The following is a 25527-nucleotide window of genomic DNA, read 5'->3' on the forward strand; positions in this document are numbered from 1 at the left end:
CATTAAAATAGAAACTGTCTAATACATTCTATATAATACTTTTTTTAAAAAGCATCCCTATTATACACTTCTAAAAAACTGAACTCATTTGGAACTAGAACCAGCACTTCCCTATTGTGAACTTTTGACATTTCCAATGGCTTTCTACTGCGACTCTATGCTTTGGAGAAAAAAAGAAGTGTCAAATTATTTTAAAAGTCAGGATTTGTTCCGCACTTACAGTTTTCTCAGGGGAAGTGGCGAAATGGTTTTTAGATCTTATCACTCTCACATGCTGACCTTTCTTACATGTTTTCTTAAATAAAAAGCGATCGTAGTTTACATAAGAATGCAGAACATATTCCTTTCCTAATACGTTTTTAAATATATGAGAGTCTAGGTCCTCTTGCGTGGGATGCAATAAAACAGTTTTATTACAAGTGCATTTTAAATCACAAAGTGATTTTTAAATTGACCCCAACGGCTATTTGAAAAGCTTAATACTTACTTCAAATTGATCCAGAGCATCGGTAGGCGTATTCAAAAATGCCAAGAAAGAATGCTGTGAGTCTTGGTGCTCTATACCTAGAAGACAGCAGCAACTTTTCTTAAAACTAGAACAATTGAAACTAATTTTCATGGATAACCTTTCCTGTCTAAATCTATTAAAAGCTGTTTGCAAACTAACATATTTTAAAGCTGGTCAATATTAGCTCTACATATTTAAAAAACCAAATTACACTAATGTTTCTTGCAATATCATTTAACAGTTAAATTATATCATTCTCTATGAAACACTTCTTTCTTGACTTGAGTTCTTAAATTTCTTTCTTTTCCCATATAATACATTATAAATAAACACATGAAATCTTTTGGCAGTCTTCAGAGAATTTTAAACATAGAGCCCTGAACACGTCTGATTTTTCTAAGATAGTCTATACCAAACAACACACTGGAATACTCTTATCAAGCACATAGTATGCACTAACATAAATAATCTTTTATAAGAAAATAATGCAGTTATAAAACAAATGTATTTAGGTATAAAAAACTTCTGTTAAGGACTCAGGTTTTAATATCTGATTTCGGGTATCGTTTTATTGACAGAATGCATGCTTATCTCTTGGCTACGGTATTAACTTTAAATGCGTAATTTCCAAAATAATTCTTAAAATATATGTGTAATGAAAAATACTAGAAAAGAAAAAACAGAAACAACCAAGTACACATTTTGGACTTCCATATCCTTAGGAATTGACAACTAATTTTCGTGCCTGTCAACACTCCACAGGTGCCCGATAAGGCAGCATGTACATGCAGTCCATCTAGATACTGGGAATATAATAAGAAATAGAGCAGAAAAAAAAGAACCTTGTCCTCATTATGAATATATTACATTATATTATTAAGTAGTATACGATGTCACCACATATTGCAACATGTTATATTCTACAAATTCCAAATCAAAATAAAAAGTTATAGGTTAACATCTTTTCAAAAGACAGCAATGTGATTAAGTTTTTTCTTTCACAAGTTTAGGTCTATTCTAAACTGATACAGTCAACATCATCTGTGTGTTGTCAGTCACACTCTGCATTGTCTCTTGCCACATAAATTGTCTTAGGGCCACAAGTCCTCCACATCTCACATTCTTTCCCCTTTACTCACTGAATAATTCAGTTCCCTTCCATTCTTGCTGTATGAAGCCCTGCCTGACTCTGACTTCTTCATGATGCCTTGTGCTCCTAATCTGAGTTCCCAATTCACTTTCTCAGGGTTCCTTCTTTTCTCGTCCACCAGGAACTTCAATCAGCAAATATTTACTGCACATCTACTACTTGTAATGGCTTTTCCACGCTAATTCCTTTATATGATTATCTTGTTTCTTCCACAGCTTTATAGTAGATGCTGAGACCTAACCTGCTTTATGTCACTGCACATCGCAGGGTGGGAAACACAGGGAAGCAGGTAAGTGCAACACAGAGACCATTAACTGGGTCAGTATTCAGGCAGGGCTACTGACTTTGTTGGGGAAATGAATTTCTCATAACTGCGTATGACAGATCCCTTCGTTAAGAAAACATTCTGAATTTCTTTTTATTAAATTTTTACCTTATTAATGGCCACATTATGGAAAGAAAGTTTAAGTTCATGTAATAAAGCTACCAAGCATTCTTGAGTTGCTCTTCACATTAACAGGAAAAAATGTTTAAGTAATGTTTTCAAGAAAATGGCAACAGGTCCTGGGAAATTCACAGGGCAAGCAATTTAAAAATCAAACTTGAAAGACACTGAAATGCCAAAATAATTCTTTATCTTTGAATTGCTCTTGTAATACTAGATTAGATTAAGCTTTATCTTTCTCATACATTGTTTCCTTAACTGCCCTGGGAGTGAATCCCCTATATCACGTGAGAATAGTAAGTATAAAGTATAAAATAATTTTTTTCAGATCATAAACATGTTATTCGTGAAATAGTCCATGGCACTGAAAAAAAGTTACATGTACGACAAGGGAGTTCTTCTGTTACAATCAAACCTTTAAATAACATATCTTAAGTAAAAACAAAAGGACTCAGATATCCGTTGACCAATTATTTATGTGTGTGTGTGTGTGTGTGTGATAACGCACATACACACAACACAAATGGATGCCAGAACTGCTTAGTCAAACAATTCTTCCACCTACACAATAAAATTATTCTTGTGTAATAAAATGTATTCATAACAGAATACTAAGTTCTGATTGATGCAAAAAACATTGCCATACCCTTTTCAGATCTAAGCTCTTCAGTGTCCTTTATCAGTTGTTCGATTTCTGAGAGTAGTTCCAAGTTCTTCTTCTCTGAATCTTTTAGTTTACTTAAATAAGGGGAAGAAAAGGAGAAACGTCATTATTTTTGCTGCTGGTGGGTGAGCCATCATTATTTGGATGGACTTACTTGGTTCAAACGTCAGTCATGCTAAGCTAGGGGAATACAAATTGTAAGGAGAGCAAATCTAGGCTATTATCTACTTTTTTTTAACGTGGAGTTTTTACTTATTGATTTCAGGAGGAGAGAGGAAGGCCGATAGTGAGAGACATCAATTTGCTGTTCCACTTATTTGTGCTCTCATTGGCTGATTCTTGTTTGTGCCCTGATCGGGGATGGAACCCCGCTTTGTTTGGCGTGACAACAGAGTCGAGTAGACAGAGATGATGTGGTCCAAAACCATTTACTATCTGGCCTTTGATAGGAAAAGTTGCTGACCCTGAGCTAAACTATTAAATTAAAAAATGTCATAAAATCAAAAGTTAATTTTAGAATTCTGTTAACTTCTTTCATAGAGAAACAGAAAGTAGAGCATACGTGTTTATAATTTTCAGCTTGACTCACATCCCTGATTTATGAACAAATTCATACGTCTCAGGCATAAGAAGAAAATCAGAGTTATTCTAAACTATAGCACAGAGAGTGACATGCTTTATGTTAGGATCCAGTTAATATTCTCCAAAAACGTTTGGTTTTCCCCATTTTCACGCCGCACAAGCACATTTTAGTAAAGCGCACTTAATTTATGTCTAATTATTTACAACAAAAATTTATAATTTAACGGGCTGCCACATATCCAGCCTCTGATTTGATTAAAAACATTAATGACTACAGTTTAAAGACTAAGGCTTCACACTAATCAAGACCAAATTTATGGGACTATATTTTCTTTTTATGACTGAACACCTTTGGAACTTTGGGTGTTCTGACACCTAAAAGAAGTTTTCAATTTTCGTTTGCAGCATGAGCTTCTTACTGTTCCTCTGTGTCGCCGACACTAACCTGTTCTTGAACCATGTTTGTATGTGATCCCGTTATGATCTTCATTCTCTCATTTACTCAGGTTGTAATTTGCTCTACTGCTGTACTAAGGACTCAGGGAACGTATTCATCAGCTAACTTCCCCAGAGACTATGGCGTATATTTTATGTACTTACCTATTTTACACATAAAAGAACATAAACAACAATCAAAGTATATCATACCACTATGAAATTTACCACCGACAGAATTTTCATTTCTAAAAGACTTATGGTATAGGCCAGAATTTTCAGATGACTGCATTTTGCTTTTGACTACATGTTGCATTTTTATACTAATACACATTCTTGAAAATGAGAGAGGTGGGGATTTAATGGAATGACGTCTGAGAGTCGGGAAAGGTAAATAACAGAGGGTTAACTGGTACTATTAACTCCACCTCACGGACAAGCCGGAGGACAACAAGGCTGTTACAATCCCATCACTGCATAGAAGGTTGGACAGCATCTATTCACTTTCAAATCTTCATGATTTTCTCTAGTCATCACTTTTTAAAAAATTGTGATAGGAAACTAAACACGTAACCTCTCTCCAAGTACTTGGGGGCCAATGCAGAAGTTACTCCAGTAGGACTACATGACGCAGTCTCACCATTCTGTTATGATGTTGGATGCTTTCACTTTATTCAGCTCTTCCTGGATGGCCTGTTTGGCTCTTATTTCTGCGTCCAGAGCTGACTGTAACTCCAGTCGGGCTGACATATCCAGTTTCGCAAAACGACGCATTTTCCAGGGCATGTCCTGTAACATAATATGACTGTCTTTAGCTCAATTTTATTTACATTAAATTTAGTAATCCAAGTGAAGTCGGAAACTACTTAAAAGCGTTATCTTTCCCTGATAACAGAATAAAAACACTGCTTGTAAAAATATTTTTTTCATTAAATTCAGAAATAACGACAGACTCACATGTAAATGAGTTCTTTTTTTATAGTCACTAGCAATAATGGCTAGCCAGACAAAGCACAGCTAAGCAGCTATGTGTTACAATTCCCGAACCTGGAAAAGACGTGAACTGCTCTCTCATGAGAAACTTCACGCTGGGCTAAAGCCCGGACAACTGGTGCAGGTACTCAGATTGGCTGCAGTGTTTCTGCGCCTTCCCCTGCCCCCATTACGACAAGTCTCTGTGCAGAATGGCAGCTTACTGTGGCTCGTGTGCCCAAGCTGGAGTTTCTTAACGCTTCTAACTCTTCAGTCATTTTAGAAGCTAAGGCCTGAAGATATCCTCGTGCATCCTTTTCATCACTGACCCTAAAATACATAACAGAGAGAAGGTACAAAAGTAAAAAAAAAAAAAGAAAAACTTCAGTGAGATACACATTATTTTAAGGCATGATAAAGAAGCTAATAGTGACAGGAATTTAAAGATGTTCTGAAATACCTTCTTTCAAAAGTTCTACCACAGTATTGGGTTGGCCAAAAAGTTAATTTAGTTTTTTCTGTACGATGGCTCTAGTCATACCTAGTTGTCCTTAACTTCGTACAAAACAATTTTGTTAGATTGTACTGTGACAGCTGTCATCTCGGTGTGCATTTAAAAACTTAATCAAAATTGGTGAATTTTTGTGCAGTCATTTTAATATTGAAGATGGAAGAAAATATGCAACATTTTCGGTGTATTATGCTTTATTATTTCAAGAAAGGTAAAAATGCAACTGAAACACAAAGATTTGTGCAGTGTGTGGAGAAGGTGCTGTGACTGACTGAAGTGTCAAAAGTGGTCTGCAAAGTTTCTTGGTACTATTGACATTTTGGCCAAATAATTCTTTGCTGTGGGGCTGTCCTATGCATTGGAGGATGTTAAGCAACACCCCTGGCCCCTACTCACTCGACTCCAACAGCAAGAGATACCCAACATACTCAAAATATCTAAATCAATATAGTTAATGGTGAAAACGAAAAATGTGTCTTTTATTTTACAAAAAAACCTGAACGGTCTGTTTGGCCCACCCAGTACTACTCTCTCAAGAACTGGGAGGAGGTTTACTGAACTGTTCGGTTACATACAAATTAAAGCCGGCCATGTTTCAGAAAGTCCAAGTTAGTTATACCTGATAAATTAGTAAAACTTTACCCATGAACCACAGAATTAATACTCTTTTATCTAACATTAAACTGCCCCCTCAGGATTTCCAAAGAATATTAAAAGTTCTCATTATTTAGATTCTGCCAGTTTATGTTATAAATACATAGCACACCCTTCTTAAAACTTAAGTATGCTATATTTAGAAAGTTTAGTTTAAAATAGCATATTCTGCAAAACTCAAACTTATATTGTAATAAAGCTGTTTTCTTAAAATGGTAAATAATCAAAAAGAAAAGTTTACCGAAACTCAGTTTCTATTTACTGTCTTAAGACTATCTTGCTGGTGCAACTATGATTTTAGATAGAAATGTTTTCAAATCATATTCAGTAAAACAAATTCCACATACTAGAATTTCTCAAGAGAAAGTTTGCTTTTTGTTACATCTCTTCCAAAACAATGGGAAGACCAGGAGCAGGGGGCATCAGCATATGAAAATCTACAAAAGTTCCTGTTCTCAAGAATGAAAATCATTTGTATACAGGAAGCTGTAATGCCATGAAGAAAAAAGTTGAAATCCGCAATGCTCAGAAGCATATTCTAATATACTTTGGGGAAGACGATTTGCTTTGTGCAGGCTGATTGTTTTCAAACATAAAATTCAGGCCATTGAATAGCTACGAGGAAAGTGTATTTCAGGAGAGTTAACATGTATCTGTGATGCAGACAGGATACAAATTAAAATCTGGAGTCTGGTTGAAGCATCTTTAGGCTCAGACTCCCGAGGAGTCAAGGGACGATTCCTGCCCCACACAGGATGGAGCGGAGCAGTGCGAGAAGGTGTCATCACAGGATGCAGCACAGCGCCCCATTTACAGCTTAGGAACTGTTCACTTCTGGAATTTTCCGTTTAACAGTTTCAGACTGTGGCTGACTGTGGGTAAGTGAAAGGCGGAAAGCAAAATTGAAGATAAGTGGGGATTACTGTATATTACAAGTTTCCGAAGCTTTGTTTTGGCATTACTTTATTTTTTAATATACCACACTGAAAAAATGTAAACAGCCTGAGACTCTTGACCTTTAAGCTTGGATAGAATATCTCAAAGTTAATTTTCAAGTAGGTGAGAACTCTGAAAACAGGGAATGTACATTTTTCTTTTAGCCTGCCTATTAAGTATTTAATAATTTATCTAATACAAGGCCATTTCTAAATAACAGCTTTTAAGCAAAGTGACTTCCTTGTATTCCTGATTTCTTCTGCGTATTTCACTTGAATATGAAAAATGTAAAATGAGTATTTTCTGGAATTGCATAAAAACTTTCATTTTCATCCTGTCTGCAATCCTTTCCAGAGTGGCCGCATTTACAGCTCCCTCCCTTTGCCAGGACCCCTTCCATTCCACCTGGACCCACCAGGCTGGTCACTGGAAAGGTCACTGGTCAGTGGTCTAGGAGCTCAGGTTCTGGTCAGACCAGGCTCGTCTTCTATGAAGTCATTTTCAGCAATTCCTTTATTATAAATTTGATTACTTAATAAGGGAGTTACAAATAAATAGTCCTCATTTTTTATATAAACTTGGCTAAAGTGAGAATGATTCTGCTTCAGAAATGGAGACGTGATGACAAGGATGTAAGGCAAACATTAATGAACTATTTAACTGTACTGACTAAAACACAACATTTCCACAATGGGACACTTTCCTTTAGCTATTCAGTCACTGAATAGTCACATTATTGAGCCCAAGATGAGTTAACATAACAGCTCTACGGTTAAGCCAATATCAAGATACTTGAGTCATCTGGTTAAGCTTTCTTAAAAAAAGTGCTTTTTCATTTTTTATTTTAAGAAGGGGGCTATTAATCTGCGGTAAGTAATGAAAATGGAAAAAATGTGTCCAGAACCAAAATAAAAGCACAAGAAACAAACAATTCCTTTAAATAGACCATTAAATGGTCTACAAATACATGAAGAAACAACTTGTTTTCAGATAAATTAAACAGCCATGATTTGCCAAAAAGTAAAAAACTTAGAAAGTAAATATAAAAAGTTAAACTATTTTTATTAGAAAACAAAGTCTCCCATTGGATTCCATATCCTTCATGTGTTATAAAAATACACCAATTTTTACAAATATCAGAATCATTTTAATGAATTAATATGAAGGTTACTGAAGTAATTATTCCACATTAAATCCCAAGAGCTGAATTTAAAGAACAGGTGATAAAACTACACTGAAACCAGGGAAGGCTCTTAGAAAGCTACGTGTGAATCGAGCGTCACAATCATGAAGGAAAGTGACTGCGGCACCCCCCCCCGTGTCTCGGTGTTCTCCAGGACTTCTGTTCCCTAAAACAATCACACACACAGCAACTTTGATCTCAGAAAGAAACACCTATAGCCAGTGAATGACTTTCTTCGGTTCTTTAGGGACTAACAGTCTTAGGAGAGAAAAGCGGTTTCTTTTCTTAGAAATACCAGGTTTCCATGATGCTGTGTAAAAGCTGACAAGGGCTATCTGTTGCAGTTATGGAGCGTAATGGAAAACACAGAACGCAGATCAGCAATACATAACATGTCAGTAAGAAAACTGCTTTTACAGTAACTTCTTCAGAGCAGAAAATAAGGGAACTTGTTAGTCGCCTCCTGGAATTCACACCAACTTGAGCATATGTGCAAAAGCATCCACAAAAACACATTTAAACGGGTACTCACCACTGAATTATTTCTGTGATTTGGGCTTCCCAATGTGCCACTGATTCTTTCTTGTCTGCTAGGTCTTTCACCTCTTCTTCTAGTTGCTGGTTGCGCACGCTTAAGTTCTCGTACAGAGTGGTGAGCTGAAAGGCAGTTTTAAGACACATGTGACTTTTAGAAACAGGAACTCAGGTGCTCAGGTGCCTCTTGTTAAATCTTCAATTCATTCTATTCCTTCTGGTCACTGATTTGAAAACACCAAGTACTCCCTAAATTCCTCTCTGGCCTTTGCTTTTTTCCCTTACTCTCACATGGGATCAGTTCCATTTGTGAATATTCTCCTTTTGCCTGAAGAGCTCCCCAATTCTGAGGGTAACAATATCTTTCATTTATTTTGTCCGAAAATGTCTCTATGTCACCTCTTTAAAGAAACTTACAAAGAATTTTAAGCATATGTAGGAATGGATGAGCCCACCACCCACCCTCCACAATTACCACCACCATGCCCATGTTAATTCTTTGTCCTCCTGTCTTCTTACCCATCCCCCTGTATTACTCGAAAGCAAATACTAGACATCATATTACGTTATCTATATGAATTTCTATGTGTAGATCTCTCTAGAAAACGGGCTCTGTTTAAATATAACTATGATACAATCACGCTTAACACATTTAACAAGTTTCTGATATCTTCACATCAATAGTAGCTGCTCAAGTTTCCAGTTATCTCAAAATATCAGAAAACTTAGTTTGTCAAGGTGAATCATGATACCGACAGTAATCATAGCTTAATTAGGGTGATGCATCTTTCAAGTCGCTCATTTACAGGTTCCTATTAAAAATTTTTTTTTACTATAGGAATACTTCCCACAGCATGCAACTGCGGGGAGGCATGGGGGAGACAGGCAGACAGCCATGACTTGGCTGACCAAGACCCTACAGAGAGGAGGGGGGCGGAGATGAGCCCAACCCGTTATTAACATGGCGTGTGTGTCCACAGGTAAGCCTCAACGCAGCTCAGAAATGTTTTGTGGTCGTCTTTCTCCGGTTAATTCCAAGAGCTGCGAAATGGTTGTTTTTGACAAGTGTCCACTTTCAAGCTTTTTTTTTTTTCTTGAGAAGATTCACCAATTCTTCATGTTAGCATAGCCAGAAGTCTACCGGCTGTTTCTGAGAATGTTTCTTGCAGATGCAGTGTCTTCAGTAATTCCTGCAACACATCCTTTTTTGTTTGTTTGGTGTTTGGATTGCCATTGCTTTTGACAGCCCTTCCAGATCCTTTGTGGTTGGGCTTCCAGCTGGAGACCTGCAAGTGGGGGCGATGCAGACTTCGCACTGCCATCTCACAGTACTTACAGTTAGTTTTACATAAATGTGTTTGGTAGAAAGTTCATCTTTTTTCCACTTTTAAAAAGTAGGCACTCTGGAACCAGGCTGCCTGTGTTCATATCCTATTCTGCCACTTCCTAAATCTGTGATTAGGAAAGTAGCTTAATCTCTCTCCTGTATAAAATGCGAGAACGGGGTATATACCTCAGAGAGTTATGGTGATTTAAATAAAGTAACTCAGAAGCTGGCACATTAGTAAATTTCACCAAAGTATTAGTTCATTTTGTAGGTTTGGGAACGAGAAGGTTTTACTATTTGTACATTAATGTATCTGGCTCCTAAAAATTGTAAGACTGCATAGAAATGTGGAAGATGCTCCTAACATTTTAAGTGAAAAGGTAGATTAGAAAATGAAATATATACATGATTGCAAGTATGTAATAATAATGTGTATACAAACAAAACCTGAAAAGAAACATAAAATTAAAATAGTTGTTTTGTGGTGATGAGGTCATGGGTACCTTTTATGCTGAATATTTTCCACATTTTTTTGTAATTTTGTTTTTTTTTTGTAAAATAATTTAAAAACAAGATAAAAATGATATTTTTTTCTTACTAGAAACCATTTACTTTTACTCCATGGAATATATGGCTAATTTTATTTGCAATAGTTATCTTTTAATAAAAAGTGAAGCTTGTAGACTTCTGAAAATATCAACTTTTTTCTACTGCCTTAATGTTTGAATTAAAAAATGTAAATGTGAAAATGTATTAGTTCTAAAAGTTATTTAAGTTTCAAAATTAACATGACAATTGCTTTTTGGCTCCAATATCTACAATATGGTAGAGAAGGCATTCACTTCCCTTCAAGCTAGTTCCCAGGGGAACAGCTGGTGTAGCAGTAGCAGCAAAGTAGTCTTGGGTTGTCCCTCGTGGGGAAAACACCCGGTTCACACCCAGTCAGAAAATGAGTAAATGGAAAGAAACAGTGAAGATGTGCCGTTAGGTGGACTGAGAATTCAGCAGAGAATAAAAGGAACAAAAATGAAGTTCAAATGAAAGCAAACCCCAAACCCCTCCTTATTTCTCCAGAAATAAACACCTCCCTGTTATCACTTGTCATTAAGTGCTTGCCTACCACATGAATTTGCTCTCAAAGTTCTAGTCATCCTTCATCACAACTCTAAATTTAGCAAGAAAGGTATAATTATATAAGCTTAGGAGATAGGTTTTGGTTTTCATCCTTCAGGTCTCATCAGAATCGAGTATTGTTTAAAAATTATATCTAAATATGTATTTTTGGTAAACACAGAATTTCATGATTAATAATGAAATAAAACCAACAGATGAAAACAAGATTTGATCTATATTCAATTCGATTATTTCTCAATACCAATTTTCTTAAACTATAATACCATCTTCTGCTAGGTAATTTGCTTAAAAACTCCACATGAATTCGACTGCTAGAGTTTAATTACATTTCTTACCTCAAGGTAACTCTTAATGGAATCTTAAAATTCTGCCTTTTATATAATAATGAATAATTTTGTAGTCATTAGTCAAACACATGAAATAACGACTATGTGACCTATTTGTATAAAGTTCAAACGTTGTTAGTTTTAGTGGCACTGGCTAAGAGTTACATGACATACATAACTCTTACATTACCTACAGCTGAAAAATCCGTTTGTACTACTTTGGCCATTGGCCAGTGCTTGTGTGCGTCAGCTCCATAGAACTTGACAAAATGAACGAACAGAATTATTTCTCAAGTACTTTTCAACCAAACGAGCAGTCGATTTTAAGTGCTTAGAAAACGAAATACTCTGAGCGAAGTATTGGAAGAACTGGAAAGGTATACGGAACACAATGGAAAACTGAGATAGAATGAAGAGACTCTTTTCTGTGACTATTTAACCATGGTCTTTCAATCTGTTATTGGAATTATTAATAATTGAACATAATACTGGAGGAAAAATCCTAGAAATTATAAAACACAAGTACCCAAACCCTATTTAAATGTAAATAAAATTATTAAAACTTGTGGTTACTATTAGGATTTTTACAACTGTTTGTTACGAGCTGGCATAAGAAATGCAGAATGATAACCATTGAAGAAATCTGATAGACTAAATAGAAAAATTCCTTCAAGCATTTGAAATTTTGTCCATCAAGCTGGCTACAGCATTCGAGCTACCGCGTTTAGGCAGAGCTGGTTTCTTTGGGTTCTTACAGACCAACAATATTATGTCTGGCTATTACCAGTTCTCCATCATGAATGTGACATCGTAGTTGTCGAAACTTCTCCAGTCTGTCCTGACTGTTCCTGCTCTTGCCACGAGCCAGCCTTAACTTAGCCGTGGCAGAGCTAAGTGGCGAATGTGAGGTAAAGCGTAAGAAAGAGGACAGACGAAAGTGAAGTGCAGAACAGAGGCTCAAAAAAATAAATGGGACAAAGAATAAGATAAGATAAGCAAAATCCTCTCTCCAGAGACTCCTGCACAGATTGGCACAAGGAGAAAGTGCCTGTACCCACAAGCAACCCTTGCACAGAAAGAACAATATTAAATAAGACATGTACACCAAATACAAAATTATAGCCAGTTTCTACCACAGGCTGAACAGCTAGCATGTGCTCAATGAGTGTAAATGAGAATGAATCGCTCACCTTATCAAGTTCACTTGTCAGTTTTTTATTTTCTTCAGTTAATAACACCTTTTCTCGTTCATACTGCTGTTTGAACTCATTTTCAAATTCTTCCCTTTCACTTTGACTAACACAATTTGAAACATAAAAAGAAAAAAAAGGACTGGCGTTAAAGGTAAAATTGCGGTGTCCCAGATGGGCTATTGTACAGTACGCTTTATCCTGAGAAGCCACTTAGATATTGATTGATACAAACCCCAATCCTTCCCCTTAAAGTTAGCAATCATTTTCTTTTAAATGATAAATAGGCTTGTCCTCTTAACAACATCTACTTTGTTCTTCATCTGAGAATCTGAGGGAGGCGCCTGTGCTTTGTGGGCCTCTGGGACTGTGAACCCTTATTTATTTGGTTATGTGTACACGGGAAAGTAGGGGAAGGAGAGGAGGCTGGGAAAGCAGGTTTATGACCCACAGCGCAAGTTCTCGCACTCAGCTCCTCAGAGCACAGGAAATTCACGCTCACACTCCGACAGTCCTTTCGGCACTCTCGGCCCTTCTTTCCTTCTTACTTAAGTACCTACTACATACACATGCACATACAACACAATAACCTAATATTATAAAACTTACATAAAATGGTAGTTCTGGGGGCAGAAATGTCTATGCCTAGAGGTAAACACAGTTCTCACAGACTTTTAAAAAAGGGAGAGAGGCGAATCAGTTCTTGAATAATGGGACACGAAAATGTAAATAAAGAGACTCGCTCACACCTGTAGCATTCTGAGAGAGGACGTTAGCTAGCAGCAAATGAAATTCAGTGTGGATCGGTTGCGGGCAACTTTATATGAGTCAACAAAACATAATTTTGATTTTAAAACTGTAATCTTAAAAATCCCTTGCACTACACTAAATTACTGAATATAAATTAAATTATAATTTAAATAATAACTTCAGAAAAACAAGCCATCCTGTGTCCCAGCAAATGTGCCACTTTCCTTATTATCTGTCATCACAATGTAAATTTGTGTCTAAGAATCTTCCTTTTCAGTAGCAACTCCAAACAACAAGCAACAAATACATGAAAAGTTACAAAAGCGTCTTCCTTCAGAAAAACATGTATTCAAATAAATTGAGTAAAATTTCTGCGTAGAACCATTGTTTTTTCCTATTTGCATGAAACAAAACTTGAGGCTCTTCCATATTAAAACAAGCAAACTCTCCCCAAAACCCTGTGTCGCACTTCATTTTCCACTTTCCTTGTCTTCTCATTCCCTGGTAACCTCCCTGAAATGTTGGAAGATTCGTCTGTACACCTCACTGTTCCTCACCACACCCAAACCTGGCTTGTGCTGCCTCGGCCTCCAAACAACTGCTCTCTCAACACTCACCACTGTCCTGCTCTACATGCAGCCTGCGGGCTGCCTCTGCCAGCGCTGCCCACCCCTCCTCCTGAAATGCCGTCCTCTCTCGGCTGAAGGGACACCACACTCTCCTGACTTCAGCTGCCTTTCTGGACTTCCCACAGGTGCCAGTGCTCCCAGGTGTGCGGTCTCAGGTGACTCCTCTCTCTCTACGCGTTTTCCCTGCGCTATCTCAGCTACTACCCCACTGATTTCAATCACTGTCTATTATGCGGACGAGCTCTGAATAGATATCCACAGCTTTTCCTGGCTTCAAACTGATGACTTGCCATCTCCACAAAGATGTCCCCCAGGCACCTCAAGTTCAACATGCCCAACTAAGAGAGCTCAGCACAGAACACGTCCCCAGCACCCTCTCTGCTGTTCCCCGTGCCCACACTCTCTGCTTTCTCTTCTTGTAGGACAGGCGGAATCGGGGCCAAGCCCCTTCGCTTGTGTGCCTGCACAAGTACACTGCTCTGGCACTTGGCTCCTCTCCCTCCTGAGTCATCTACTGAATAATGCTCCGTCAGATTACAAGCCTGGTGTTATTTCTCCCACCTAAAAACAAAGACAAAAAGCAAAATAACTTCTTTTGAGATAATTTCTCCTCCAGCCACTACCTCACTGCACTGCTTTGCTTTTGTAAGAAGAGACTCCAAATAATAACAGCGCCATCTACACTCTGTCTCTGCTTGCCCTCCTTCAAGACTTCGGATCCCACTGTGGGGTTTCGCCCCTACTGTTCCACTGAAATTGTTCTTATCAAAGTCACCATGACCTTCACATTGTTAAACCAACTGCCATTACTTGCACCTCATTTTATTGGATAAAGACATGATCTCATTTGACAGAAAGACAGGTTTGATATGTTTTCACCAAGTGGCTTCCAGGACACCAAATTTGACTGGTCTTCTTCCTGTCATTCTTGTTGCTATTTCTCTCTCTTTGCTGTTCCTTCCTCATTTCCCACCTCCAAAGACTGGAGTGCCCCAGGGCCCAGTCCTAGAGTCTCTCTTCTGTCTACACTCATTCACTTCGTGCTCCCATACAGGCTCACCAGTTTAGACAGCATGGGGTGGTGAATACTCCCAGGATGTTATTTCTAGCCCTGAAATCCAGGCTGTTCTACACAATGGCTCCCCTGCCATCCACCTGGATGGCTAATAAGCTTTTCAAACATAAGTTGTTTAAAATGAGCTCCTGATAATACTCGCATCCCCAACTTGCTTCTCTCATCATCTTCCTCTATGTTCTCCTAATTGCTGAGGCCAAAAACCATGGTATCGTCCTTGATTCCTTCTCTTTCTTTCTCACCCCGTATCTACTCTATTGGCAAATACCATTATCTTGCACTTTAAAGGAAACAAATTCAAATATTTCTTACCACCAATTCTGCTATCACCCTAGGCCCAAGTCACCATCTTTTGCCCAGATTACTGGAATAGCTTTCTAAATGGTTTCATGCTTTTTTTCTAATCTAACTCAGACCGTTCTTAACACAGTAGTCAGAAGTAATCCTGTTAAAACACAAATCAGCATTTCTCAATTTTATGCTCCACACCCTGCCATACCTCCCTTCACTGGTTTTACTGAACATGACTTACCAAGCCTTACAAAATCTGGCCCCCACTGCCTGTCATACTCGTCTCCTACTGTTCTTTCCCCTTAACTCTACTTCAGCCACATGGACCTCTGTATTATTAAAGTTAGCTTTATTTCTGGACTAGTTTTAGGTTCACGACAAAATTGGAAGGTACAAAAATGTCACAGATACCACCCCCCTCCCCATCAAGATCCCTCACCAGAGGGGTACATGTGTGACAATGAACCGACATCAGCACTGTACAGCATCATCAAAGTCCGCAGCTCACCACAGAGGTCGCTACTGGTGTCGTGCGTTCTTAGGGCCCAGACAAACGTGTAATGACACGGATCCGCTACGACTGCATCATACACAGCAGTTTCACTGCCCTAAAAACCCCCTGTGCTCTGTAGGTTCACCCCGCCCTGCCCCCAACCTCGGCAAACAATGACCTTTTTACTATCTCCCTAATTAGGCCTTCCTGTTATTTTTTTTTAACAGACTTGTTCTCCATGTGGAATGTTCTCTCATCCACCTGTAGCGATACCTCTCCCACTGTCTTCAGTCCTCATTGAGAAGTCACCTTCTCAGTATAGTTTTCCCTGGCCACCCTACAGATAAAATTAAATCCTTCCCCTTAATGCTTCACAGCTCCCATCCTCTGCCTTATTTTTCATTCTTGACATTTACCATTACCTAGTGTGTCTGCTATGCTACTTACTGTCCGTAGTCTCTCGCCACAACTAAAGGAAAGCCCTATAAGCACAGAGATGTTTTGTCTGCTCACTGCCATGTTCCCACTGACATACATGTAGTAGGCTCTGAAATACTCTTATGGAGTCAATGCACCAAACTGAATAAACTCAGGCTTCTAACACAGGCTGAGAATGATAACAACATGCATTCACTCTAAAATCTGGAAACCTGGGCATCACTGATAATTCCTCCTGTTCCTCATTTCTCACATCTGGCCGTCACGTCCTCTCAGTTCTGTCTTCTCAGGAGACCTTGGGAATCCATACACTTCTCTCCATCCTCACTCTCACTGCCTACAGTCCGCCACCTCATCTCTCACAGCTAGATTCCTATCTGCTCTCTGCTCCTGCCAACCCACTCTCCACACGGCTGCGAGAGAGACCTTTTAAAAATATAAATACAATCGTGCCATTTTCCTGCCATGGCCCTTGAATAAAGTCCCAGTTCCTTACAGTCCTTCGTGAGTGTGTCCTGTTTTCCTTTCCATCTCATTTCTCACCATTCTCATCTTTCTTTTTATGTTTTCGCCTAATGAATAGCTTTTATTTTCTGCAGGTGTCACACTCCCCTTGCCCTCCAGATCCTAGCGCATTCTGCTACTTCTGCCGGGACACTCTTCCACAGCCATGTTTCTCTGGTCTTAATTTACAAATCATTTTGCACAAAAAACCTTGATGTACTGAAGCCGTCTTTCGTGCCTCTGCTACGGTGCTGCTCCACACAGCCCACTAGCTTTCCCGTCATGCTGTATTATAATTTTCTGTTCGCCGTCTTGACTTTGGTCGTCTTGAGGACTGGAGTGTGTTTACTGCCTATGCATCTCCAGTCCCTGGCACATACTAGGCATTCAATAAATATTTAACTTTGGAATATTTAAATAACTTGATTCTTACCTCTCTCTCCTGTTTTTCTCCAATTTGTCTTTCAAAATCATAATTTCTTTGTTCAGAGCAAGTTGCTGGCCTTCTGAATCATGTAGTTCTTTCTTCAGATTTTTAATTTCATTTGCATGTATTCCTTCTCGTTTAGATAATTCTTCTTCATAAAAGATACTTTTCTTTTCCAAATCTGTCTTTAATTTAGTTATCTCTTGCTGATGTTCTATGCTGTATACTCCTGGTGAGTAACTAATTTGTTTTTGCTATAAGAGAATAAAAGATTAGTTCATCTATAAGGATAAAACAAATAACTTCTTTCTGTAATATAAGAACCTGTTCATATAGCTGAATATTATTTTTGTATATTATCACATAAACATATTCTTTATCCAAGATATTAATCTTTGTCTGACATCTCACAATTTTTCCCCCTCAGTATATATTCCTTTATTATTGTGTATGTCACAGTCTTCTTCCCACCAAGATTACATATCTGTATTTGCTGCTGGTACTTAAAATGACAAAGGTCTAATCTAACATCTTCATATTCACTCTAGGAAAAAACAATAGGTCTCCTCGCATTTAGGTAGGGCATTAAGGAAAAGAAATTTGGGTGAAAGCCATCTTTTTAGAAAGTAGGTTAAAATACACTCTCAGCAATAAGCGGAAAAGGAAAATGTAGAGCCTGAAGCTTCTTCCAGGCAGTGGCTAAAGGATAAACAGAAGCACAGAGACTGTGACTAAGATTTCCTGAGCTCTGTGATCTATTTTCCCAAGTAACTGATAATGAAACTTTAAAATCCCAAAGAACCTATGGGCTTATGATTAGTAACAACAAGAAACCAAGCTCTGGCAGATGTGTCCTTGTTTGAAGGTGGTATTAAGGGCTGAACAACTGGTAACAATAGTTGATTATAAGTAAAAAAACCCACCATGCTAGCTTCTTCAATTCAAGGTATATAATTGAAAACAAAACAAAACAAAACAAAACAAAAACCCAATGGCATCAGTGTGGGCCACGGAAGCGTGCCTGGGGTATCTACCCACTACACTATTCCACCGTTTCCCCACAGACCACTTACGAAGCGCCTACCAGATGCACCACACAGACTGTCCAGCAGCTGCGGAGGCAGCCTGGTGCAAAGACCTGCTGAAACTGAGAGGAGCCACATCAAGTCAGATTCTCGCTCTCACGCAGCTGCATGAAAATAATGCCTCCATGTACATCTGCAGCCCTGACCACTTATCTATACATTAGCCTCCCTTTATCCACGGTTTCACTTTCCACGGTTTCAGTTACTTGCAGTTGCGGCCAGCCGCAGTCCTAAAATATTACATGGAAAACCCCAGAAACAAACAATGCAGAAGTTTTCAAGGGCACGCCTTTCTGAGTAGCAGCATGAAACCCCGTGCCATCCTGCTCCATCCCACTGGGATGCGAATCATCCCTTTATCCAGCATTCGCACAGTGTATGCCCTACCCGTCCCTAGTCACTTCGCTGTCTCGTTATCAGACGGCAGTCAAAGTATCGCAGTGCTTGTGTTCAAGTAACCCCTACAGGGCAGCCTCCCACTGCGTCTCAGTGCCCAGTCATTCCCTTCCCTTCATCTCACCACGAGGCTCTGTGCCAGCGCGCATATCACAAGGAGGAGAAAGGCACATGTGGTCCAGTAGTCACTGAGAGAGGCCACATTCACGTAACTTTTAGTACAGTACAGTGTTATAATTGTTCTTTTAGTATTAGTTATTGTTGTTAATCTCTTACTGGGCCCAATTTACAATTAAACTTTATCATAGGTATAAATGTATAGAAAAACATAGTACGTATTGGGTTCAATACCATCTGGTCTCAGGCATCTGCTGGGGTCTGGGGTCTTGGAACTGATCCCCTGCAGGGAAGGGGGACTACTTTACTATTCTTTCATTTTTCTCATCACCTAAAGAACAAGTTTAGTTTGTTTTTCTGGTTAGTGTAGTTTGGCTGTTGGGACAGTGACAGCATGTAGTAGAAATTCCAAACAAAAATTATCCTAAAAGTTATAGATTTTGTCACTAATTGATAAGGATGTAAAATACCTGATAAGGGTCTGATACCCAGATATATAGAACTCCCACAACCCACTCAAATAAAATGGCCAAATAACTTGAATAGACATTTCTCCAAAGAAGAACAGCCAACAGGCACATAAAAAGATGTTCAACATTGGGGAAATGAAGTTAAAACCACAAGATACCCCTCTTTATTTACTAGGATGGCTAAAACTTAAAAGAAAAAAGTAAGTGTTTGTAAGGATGTGAAAACAACTTGGTAGTTCTTCAAGACTACACGTAGATTACCACATGACCCACAATTTAACCCTAGGTAAGTATCCAGAAGAATTGTGAGCAGGGACTCAAACAGCTACTTGCACCCTGAGTTCACAGACACAGTATTACAGTAGCCAAGAGGCAGAAACCACCCAAGTGCCCATCAACAGATGGGAAACAAAATGTGGTTTGTACATACAATGGAGTATCGTTTAACCACAGAAAGGGGTGAAGCTACATATCTGACCATGCTCCAAAATGGATGAATCTGGAAAACATTATGATCAATGAAATAACTCACACACAAAAGGATACTCATTCGGGTCTCCTTTAATTTTTCCCAGCAATGTTTTGTAACTTCCAGTACACAAGTCTTTAGCCTTCTTGGTTACATTCATTCTGAGGCACTTTATTCTTTTAGATGCTATTATTAATTGGAAGTGCTTTCTTAATTTCCTTTGTGGGCCGTTCATTGCTGGCACACAGGAACACAACTAATTACTGTGTGTTGACCTTGCAACCCTGTTGCTCTTGTTTGTTTTCTTATTGCTGAGTTTTAAGAGTCCTTCAGGTATTTGGGTGACAGTCTTTTGTCAGATGTATCTGTATTTTCTCACAGTCTATATCTCACCTTTTCATTCCCTTGGCAGCATCTTTAACGGAACAGAAATTCTAACTTGCAGCAAAGTCTAACACACCAGTTGTTTGATTTCGTGTGCCTCCGGTGATGTATGTAGAAAGTTATTGCCATACCAAAGGTTACCTAGGTTTTCCCCCTGTATTATCCTGTGGGAGTTCTATAAATTTTGATTTTACATGTACCACAGATCCATTTTGAGTTAATTTTTGTGAAGGGTGCAAGCAAGGTCTGTCTATATTTTTTTTTCACGCGGAGGTCTAATTTTTCTAGCAGCATTTGTTGAAAGGACAATCTGTGCTCCACTGCACTGCCCTTGCTCCTCCGTCAAAGATGATTCACCTGTATGTACTTCGGCCCATACCACGGTGTCTTGGTTGCTGCAGCTTCAGTGTTAAGTCCTCAAGTCAGGTAGGGTCACTCTTCCAACCACGTTCTTTTCCGTCAGCGCAGTGCTGGATACTCGGGGGATTTTGCTTCTCCGTGTAAACTTCAGTTGTGTGCTGACGTCCACACAAGAACCTGATGGGACTCTGCCCAGACTGCGTCAAATCCATGGATGGGAAGAACTGACATCCTGACAACACTGGGTCTCTTATCCATGAATGTGGAATCTCTCTTCGTTCATTCAGTTCTCCTTTGATTTCTTTCATCAGAGTTGTGTAATCTTCCTCATACAGATTTTGTGCATATTTTGCTATAACAGGCTTTTAGTAATGTGGTGGTAAACTGCCCTAAGATCAGATTTATTGAGCCTGTGCCTCCGGACTATGAACTTCAGAGGACTTTTCCAGTTTTTCTCCTCCCTTCTCATCAGTGTGAACAGGGCGGCTCGAGTGGGCTGTGATTAGATTATTGCCCTTCCTTCAAGGCAGTTCTGTGCTGATAAAACCCCACAAGCTGGGTTCTGGCTGAAGAGTTTCTCCTGAGGACAAACCTTGTGAAGAAAGACAGAATGCTGTAGAAGTGGTTCCCTTACTGTTAGCACACGGATGCTCACTGTGTGAATCTCGGGGAGCTCCAGGAGAGAAAACTCAGAAGCCTGGGCGGGTCCCTGATGCCTGGGTTCCCCTGGCTTTTCACTCCTAGTCTTGCTCACACTGGTGCCTCCAGCTGTTTTCCCATTACAGCTCAGGTTTCCCACGCTGGCACTGACTGCCACGAAGGCCTCTGCTCTGCTAGGTTGTGATTCGCTGTATTTGCTTTTCAGTCTCTCCAATTTGGGGGGCAGTGGTTTCTTCTGTGACATCATTTCTCTTACCGATCTACGAAGAGTTGCTGATTTCTCAATTTGTCCGGGTTTTTACCTATTAGGACACAGTGGAGACTTCCAAGCTACTTATATGCTAGACTCGAAGCTAGTAGTATTCTCTGGGATTTTTAAATATACAGAATAATGTGATTTGTGAATAGAGATAATTTTACTTCTCCCTTTCAAGTTTGGATGTCTCTCCATTTTTTTCTTGTCCAATGCCTCTGGAGAGAACCTACAGTATAATGTTAAGTAGCAGTGGTAAAAGTGAGCATCCTTATCTTATTCCTAATCTTTGGGAGAAACTTTTAGTCATTCACCACTGAGTATGATGTTAGCTAGGAGTTTTTCATAAATGCCTTTTATCGTATCGAGTACATTCACTTCTATTCCTAGTTTCCTGAGAGTTTTTAATCATGAGAAGATGTTGGTTTTTCTGAAGTGACATGTATACGTCAATTCGGATGATCACGTTTTCTTAGGTTTATTCACTTGATACACGAGATGGATTTCTTCTTACACTGAGCCACCCTCCTTTTCCCACGGTGTGTAACCCGGTTAACAGAGTTTGGGATTTGGCTGACTAGTGTTCTGTTGAGAATTTATGCACCTATACTTAGGAATCCTAGTATATAATTTTCTTTTTTGTGTTATGTTTTTACTATGGCTTTGGTATCAGAGTGGTGTCGGCCATACAAAATGAATTAGAAAGTGCTCCCTACTCTTGCATTATCTGGAAGAGTTTAATCGGAGTTCATTCTTCTTTAAATATTTGGTTTACTTCACTAATGAAGCCATTTGGTGCTGGACTTTCCTTTGTCAGGAGTTTTCCTATTATTGATTTAATCTCTTCACTTTTATAGGTCTGTTGAAATTTTCTACTTTGTCTTGAATCAGTTTAGGTAACCTGTGTGCTTCCAGGATTCGTCTATGTCATCTAGGTTATTTACTTTTCTGGCATAGAGCTATTCATAGTATTGCCTTAAAATCCTTTTGCTTTCTGATGACAGGTAGTAATGTATCCACTTTCATTTCTGATGTTTTTTGTTCATTTCTATCTGTAAGTCTAGCTAAAGTTTTGTCAATTTTGTTGCTTTTTCAAGGAATCAACTTGGTTTCATCATTATTATTTTTCTGTTCTCATTTTTAAAACTCTGCTGTAATCTTTATTTCCTTCCTTCTGCTAGTTTTGAGTTCCTTTTCATCTTCTTTTTCTAGTTCCATAAGCTAAATGATAGGTTACTGATTTGAGAGCTTTTGCAGCTACGGCTGACCCTCATACGCACAGGTTTGAATTGTATAGCTCCATTTATAGTGGATTTTTTTTCAATATATAGTGTAAATTTTTTTTAATCCTCAACCGAGAATATGTTTATTGACTTTAGAGAGAGAGGAAGAGAGAGAGAGAAACATCAGTAATATGATAGAGAAATATTCATTGGTTACCTCTTGTATGTGCCCTGACCAGGGATCAAACCCATAACTTAGGCATGTGCCCTAACTGGGAACTGAACCCTCAACCAAACAACTGAGCCACTCGGCCAGGGCAAGAGCTATGGTAGTTATTAACCAAACCCTATATGAGCACAGAATAAGGAATACTTAGACTTCCTGAGACGACACTCAACTTGATTCTTGTATCTGCTGGATGAATAAGACTCTGGACTAGGCATGGTTATACAAGGAGTGGGTGGAGGTGGGGATGGCAGACAATGCAGAAGGAACAGGACATGCAACGGTTTGAGTCAAGAAAAGGCATATATCATATTCAGATTATAATTTAGTGTTGTAGAAATATGATGTCAATTTAATCCCAATTCTCTCACTTTGAAGTACACATTATTATAGTAATAATTACAGAGCAATTATGATATGTCAACTTATATACATATGTATGTACTCCTTACATAAAACAAATGAGGTGGGGCTTTACAGATGAGAAAATTAAGGCCCAGAGAGGCCGAATGTTGTGTGCAGCATTGCATAGCTAGTCACTGATGAGGCCGGGAGCTGAAACCAGGTAGTCCGACTCTCTAGAGCTGGCACAGGGTTTCCCTTGCTAAGCGCTCCTGCTGAGATGTGTCAGTCCATGCCCATTATGACCTACCTCACCTAGCTGAAGTATCTACAAAGCTCCTCTGTGCCTCCCCTAGGTCGTGCACAAGACAGAGGGTTGGATGTCTAACCATGCCTCCCAGGCAAATTACCAACAGATCGTGTCCAGGTATGAGTCCGGCATAATGTTTGAACTCTTTCCTGATAGGTTTCTTCTTCCCACTAAGCACCATCTTCCTTTCCTTCCACCAAGAATGGGAAGTCAGTATCAGCTTTGTACTGGTAAAAATGAGGATTAAGAATACGAGGTTGGGAGGATAGCTGATTTTTACTCTACACCAAGAGAGCACATCACTAACACTCCATTTAAGCCTAAAGAGGAGAAAATTAATTCGGCTTCATAAATGTGAAATCAAACGATACCTTTAGTCCCTCCAATTCATTTTCCAGTTGCTTAGAATAGTGTTCACTCTGTTCACGCAATTTCCTGTCTTTAGATGCTTCAGCAGCTATAGCTTCTGTATGAACTTCCAGCTTTAAAATAAAATGAAAAAAGCAGATTTATCGTTATAATTGTTTTTCCAAAAATATAGGTTCCCCATGGGAATTTACCTTGTAACAGGAAGATAACATGAATGTTGAAATGCACATTAAACAATATTACCAAACTAAAAAATAACCTTTTTCAAAAGTTAAATCATGAAATACGTAGTATTTCACTAGTCTGAAAAAGCAGCTTTCATCACTACCACATGGACACTAGAGACTGTGCCTGACTACTAACCTCTTTTTTGGCTCTTTCTGTTCTGCGCAGTTCTTGCCTTAAGCTTTCAACTTTTTGCATCACCAGGTCCGCCTCTTCTTCCTTATCTCGGACGTGGCGAGCAAGTTTCTGCTTTTGGGTGTGCAATTCTGTGAGCCGCTCATTGATCTCCATGAACTCCTGCATGGCCAGTTTCCTCTGACAGTGTGCGTCTTTCAGCTCTTTGGACTGGTTTTTTAATCGCTCACTAGCCTGGACTAGTTCCTACAGTTTTGTAAAAAGAATATAAGTTACCAATTCTGCACCCTAAGGACCAAATTTGTCCGTCAAAGTTGCTATCGTGAAGTCAAGAGGAGCCAAAATTATTCACCTTAGGACAAAATTAAAAGAAATAAACTACTATGAACAGCTATTGTACTCTGTTAATAGTCTCGATCCCTCATGCTAACTGCAAAGGAACAGCTGATTTAACCTTCTAGTACCTTGGTTTCTACAAATGAATAAAGAGTATAGGAATATAAGATGTAATGGTCAAAATAAAGATTTTGTGATATCCAATGTGTATCTGTACATATAAAAAATAACACTTGAAAAGCTCAATTAACAAGTTCCATATATAGAAGCTTGTTCCCAATCCTGGGAACACATTCTTCTCAAGTACATATTGAACATTTAAAAATGGAACAGCATAGGCCATAAAGCAATTGTGTAGATTTCAAGGAACAGATATTACACAGATCAAGTTCGTTTAATAACATTACCATTTAAAGAGAAATAAATAATAAAAAGATAAAATTCCATAATAATTCACTGGCCAAAAAGAAAAATCATAAAAATACTAAATTATTTTGAAAAACTAAAAATGTTTAGAGCATTGTAAAACTTGAAGATGCAGTAGGAGGGATATTTAGCAGAAAATTTACAAGCCTGAAATACTTATATTGAAACTCTAAAAAATGCTTGACATGCAATGAATTCCCACATAAAAAGTTAGAGCTAGAACAACTCATCAACCCTTACCCCCAAATATGAGACGATAAAGAGCATAAATGAATGAAAATGAAATGTGAGAATAATGAGAATCAGCAAAACCGAAAGCTGGTTCTTTGAAAAAAATAATAAAACAGCAAACATCTGATGAAATCAAACAGAGCTAGCATAAAGGCACAAGAAAGTTCTTAGGAAAGAGGTTGTAACTGCAAATCTAGGAGAGACCAAAAAAGATAATAAAAGAACATGTGGAAAAACTTTATGCCAGTGAATCTGTTAACTTCTGAAATGAACAAATGCCTACAGCTTTACAATTTATCAACAGTATTTCAAGAAGAAATGAAATGCCTGAACAGTCCTGTAACAACTAAAA

General features: G+C 38.5%; 1 protein-coding gene across 9 annotated transcripts in view; it reads right to left on the reverse strand.

Annotated features, from left to right (window-relative positions):
* CDC42BPA (CDC42 binding protein kinase alpha) overlaps positions 1–25527 on the reverse strand; it is a 175015-nt gene that overhangs the window by 51361 nt on the left and 98127 nt on the right. For 7 of the 9 annotated variants that reach the window (XM_053912183.2, XM_053912185.2, XM_053912184.2 and 4 more), the window contains 9 exons: positions 24186–24428; positions 23825–23935; positions 17165–17412; positions 12552–12657; positions 8573–8697; positions 4981–5086; positions 4425–4573; positions 2750–2841; positions 488–564 (listed from right to left, as the gene is read on the reverse strand). In XM_053912183.2, coding sequence (XP_053768158.1) covers positions 488–564; positions 2750–2841; positions 4425–4573; positions 4981–5086; positions 8573–8697; positions 12552–12657; positions 17165–17412; positions 23825–23935; positions 24186–24428 — 1257 coding nt within the window. The remainder of the gene's footprint in view (positions 1–487; positions 565–2749; positions 2842–4424; positions 4574–4980; positions 5087–8572; positions 8698–12551; positions 12658–17164; positions 17413–23824; positions 23936–24185; positions 24429–25527) is intronic. The other 2 variants (XM_053912189.2, XM_053912191.2) reach the window with 1 other exon arrangement.

This window comes from Desmodus rotundus, chromosome 10, assembly GCF_022682495.2.
Source record: "Desmodus rotundus isolate HL8 chromosome 10, HLdesRot8A.1, whole genome shotgun sequence".
NCBI lineage: Eukaryota > Metazoa > Chordata > Mammalia > Chiroptera > Phyllostomidae > Desmodus > Desmodus rotundus.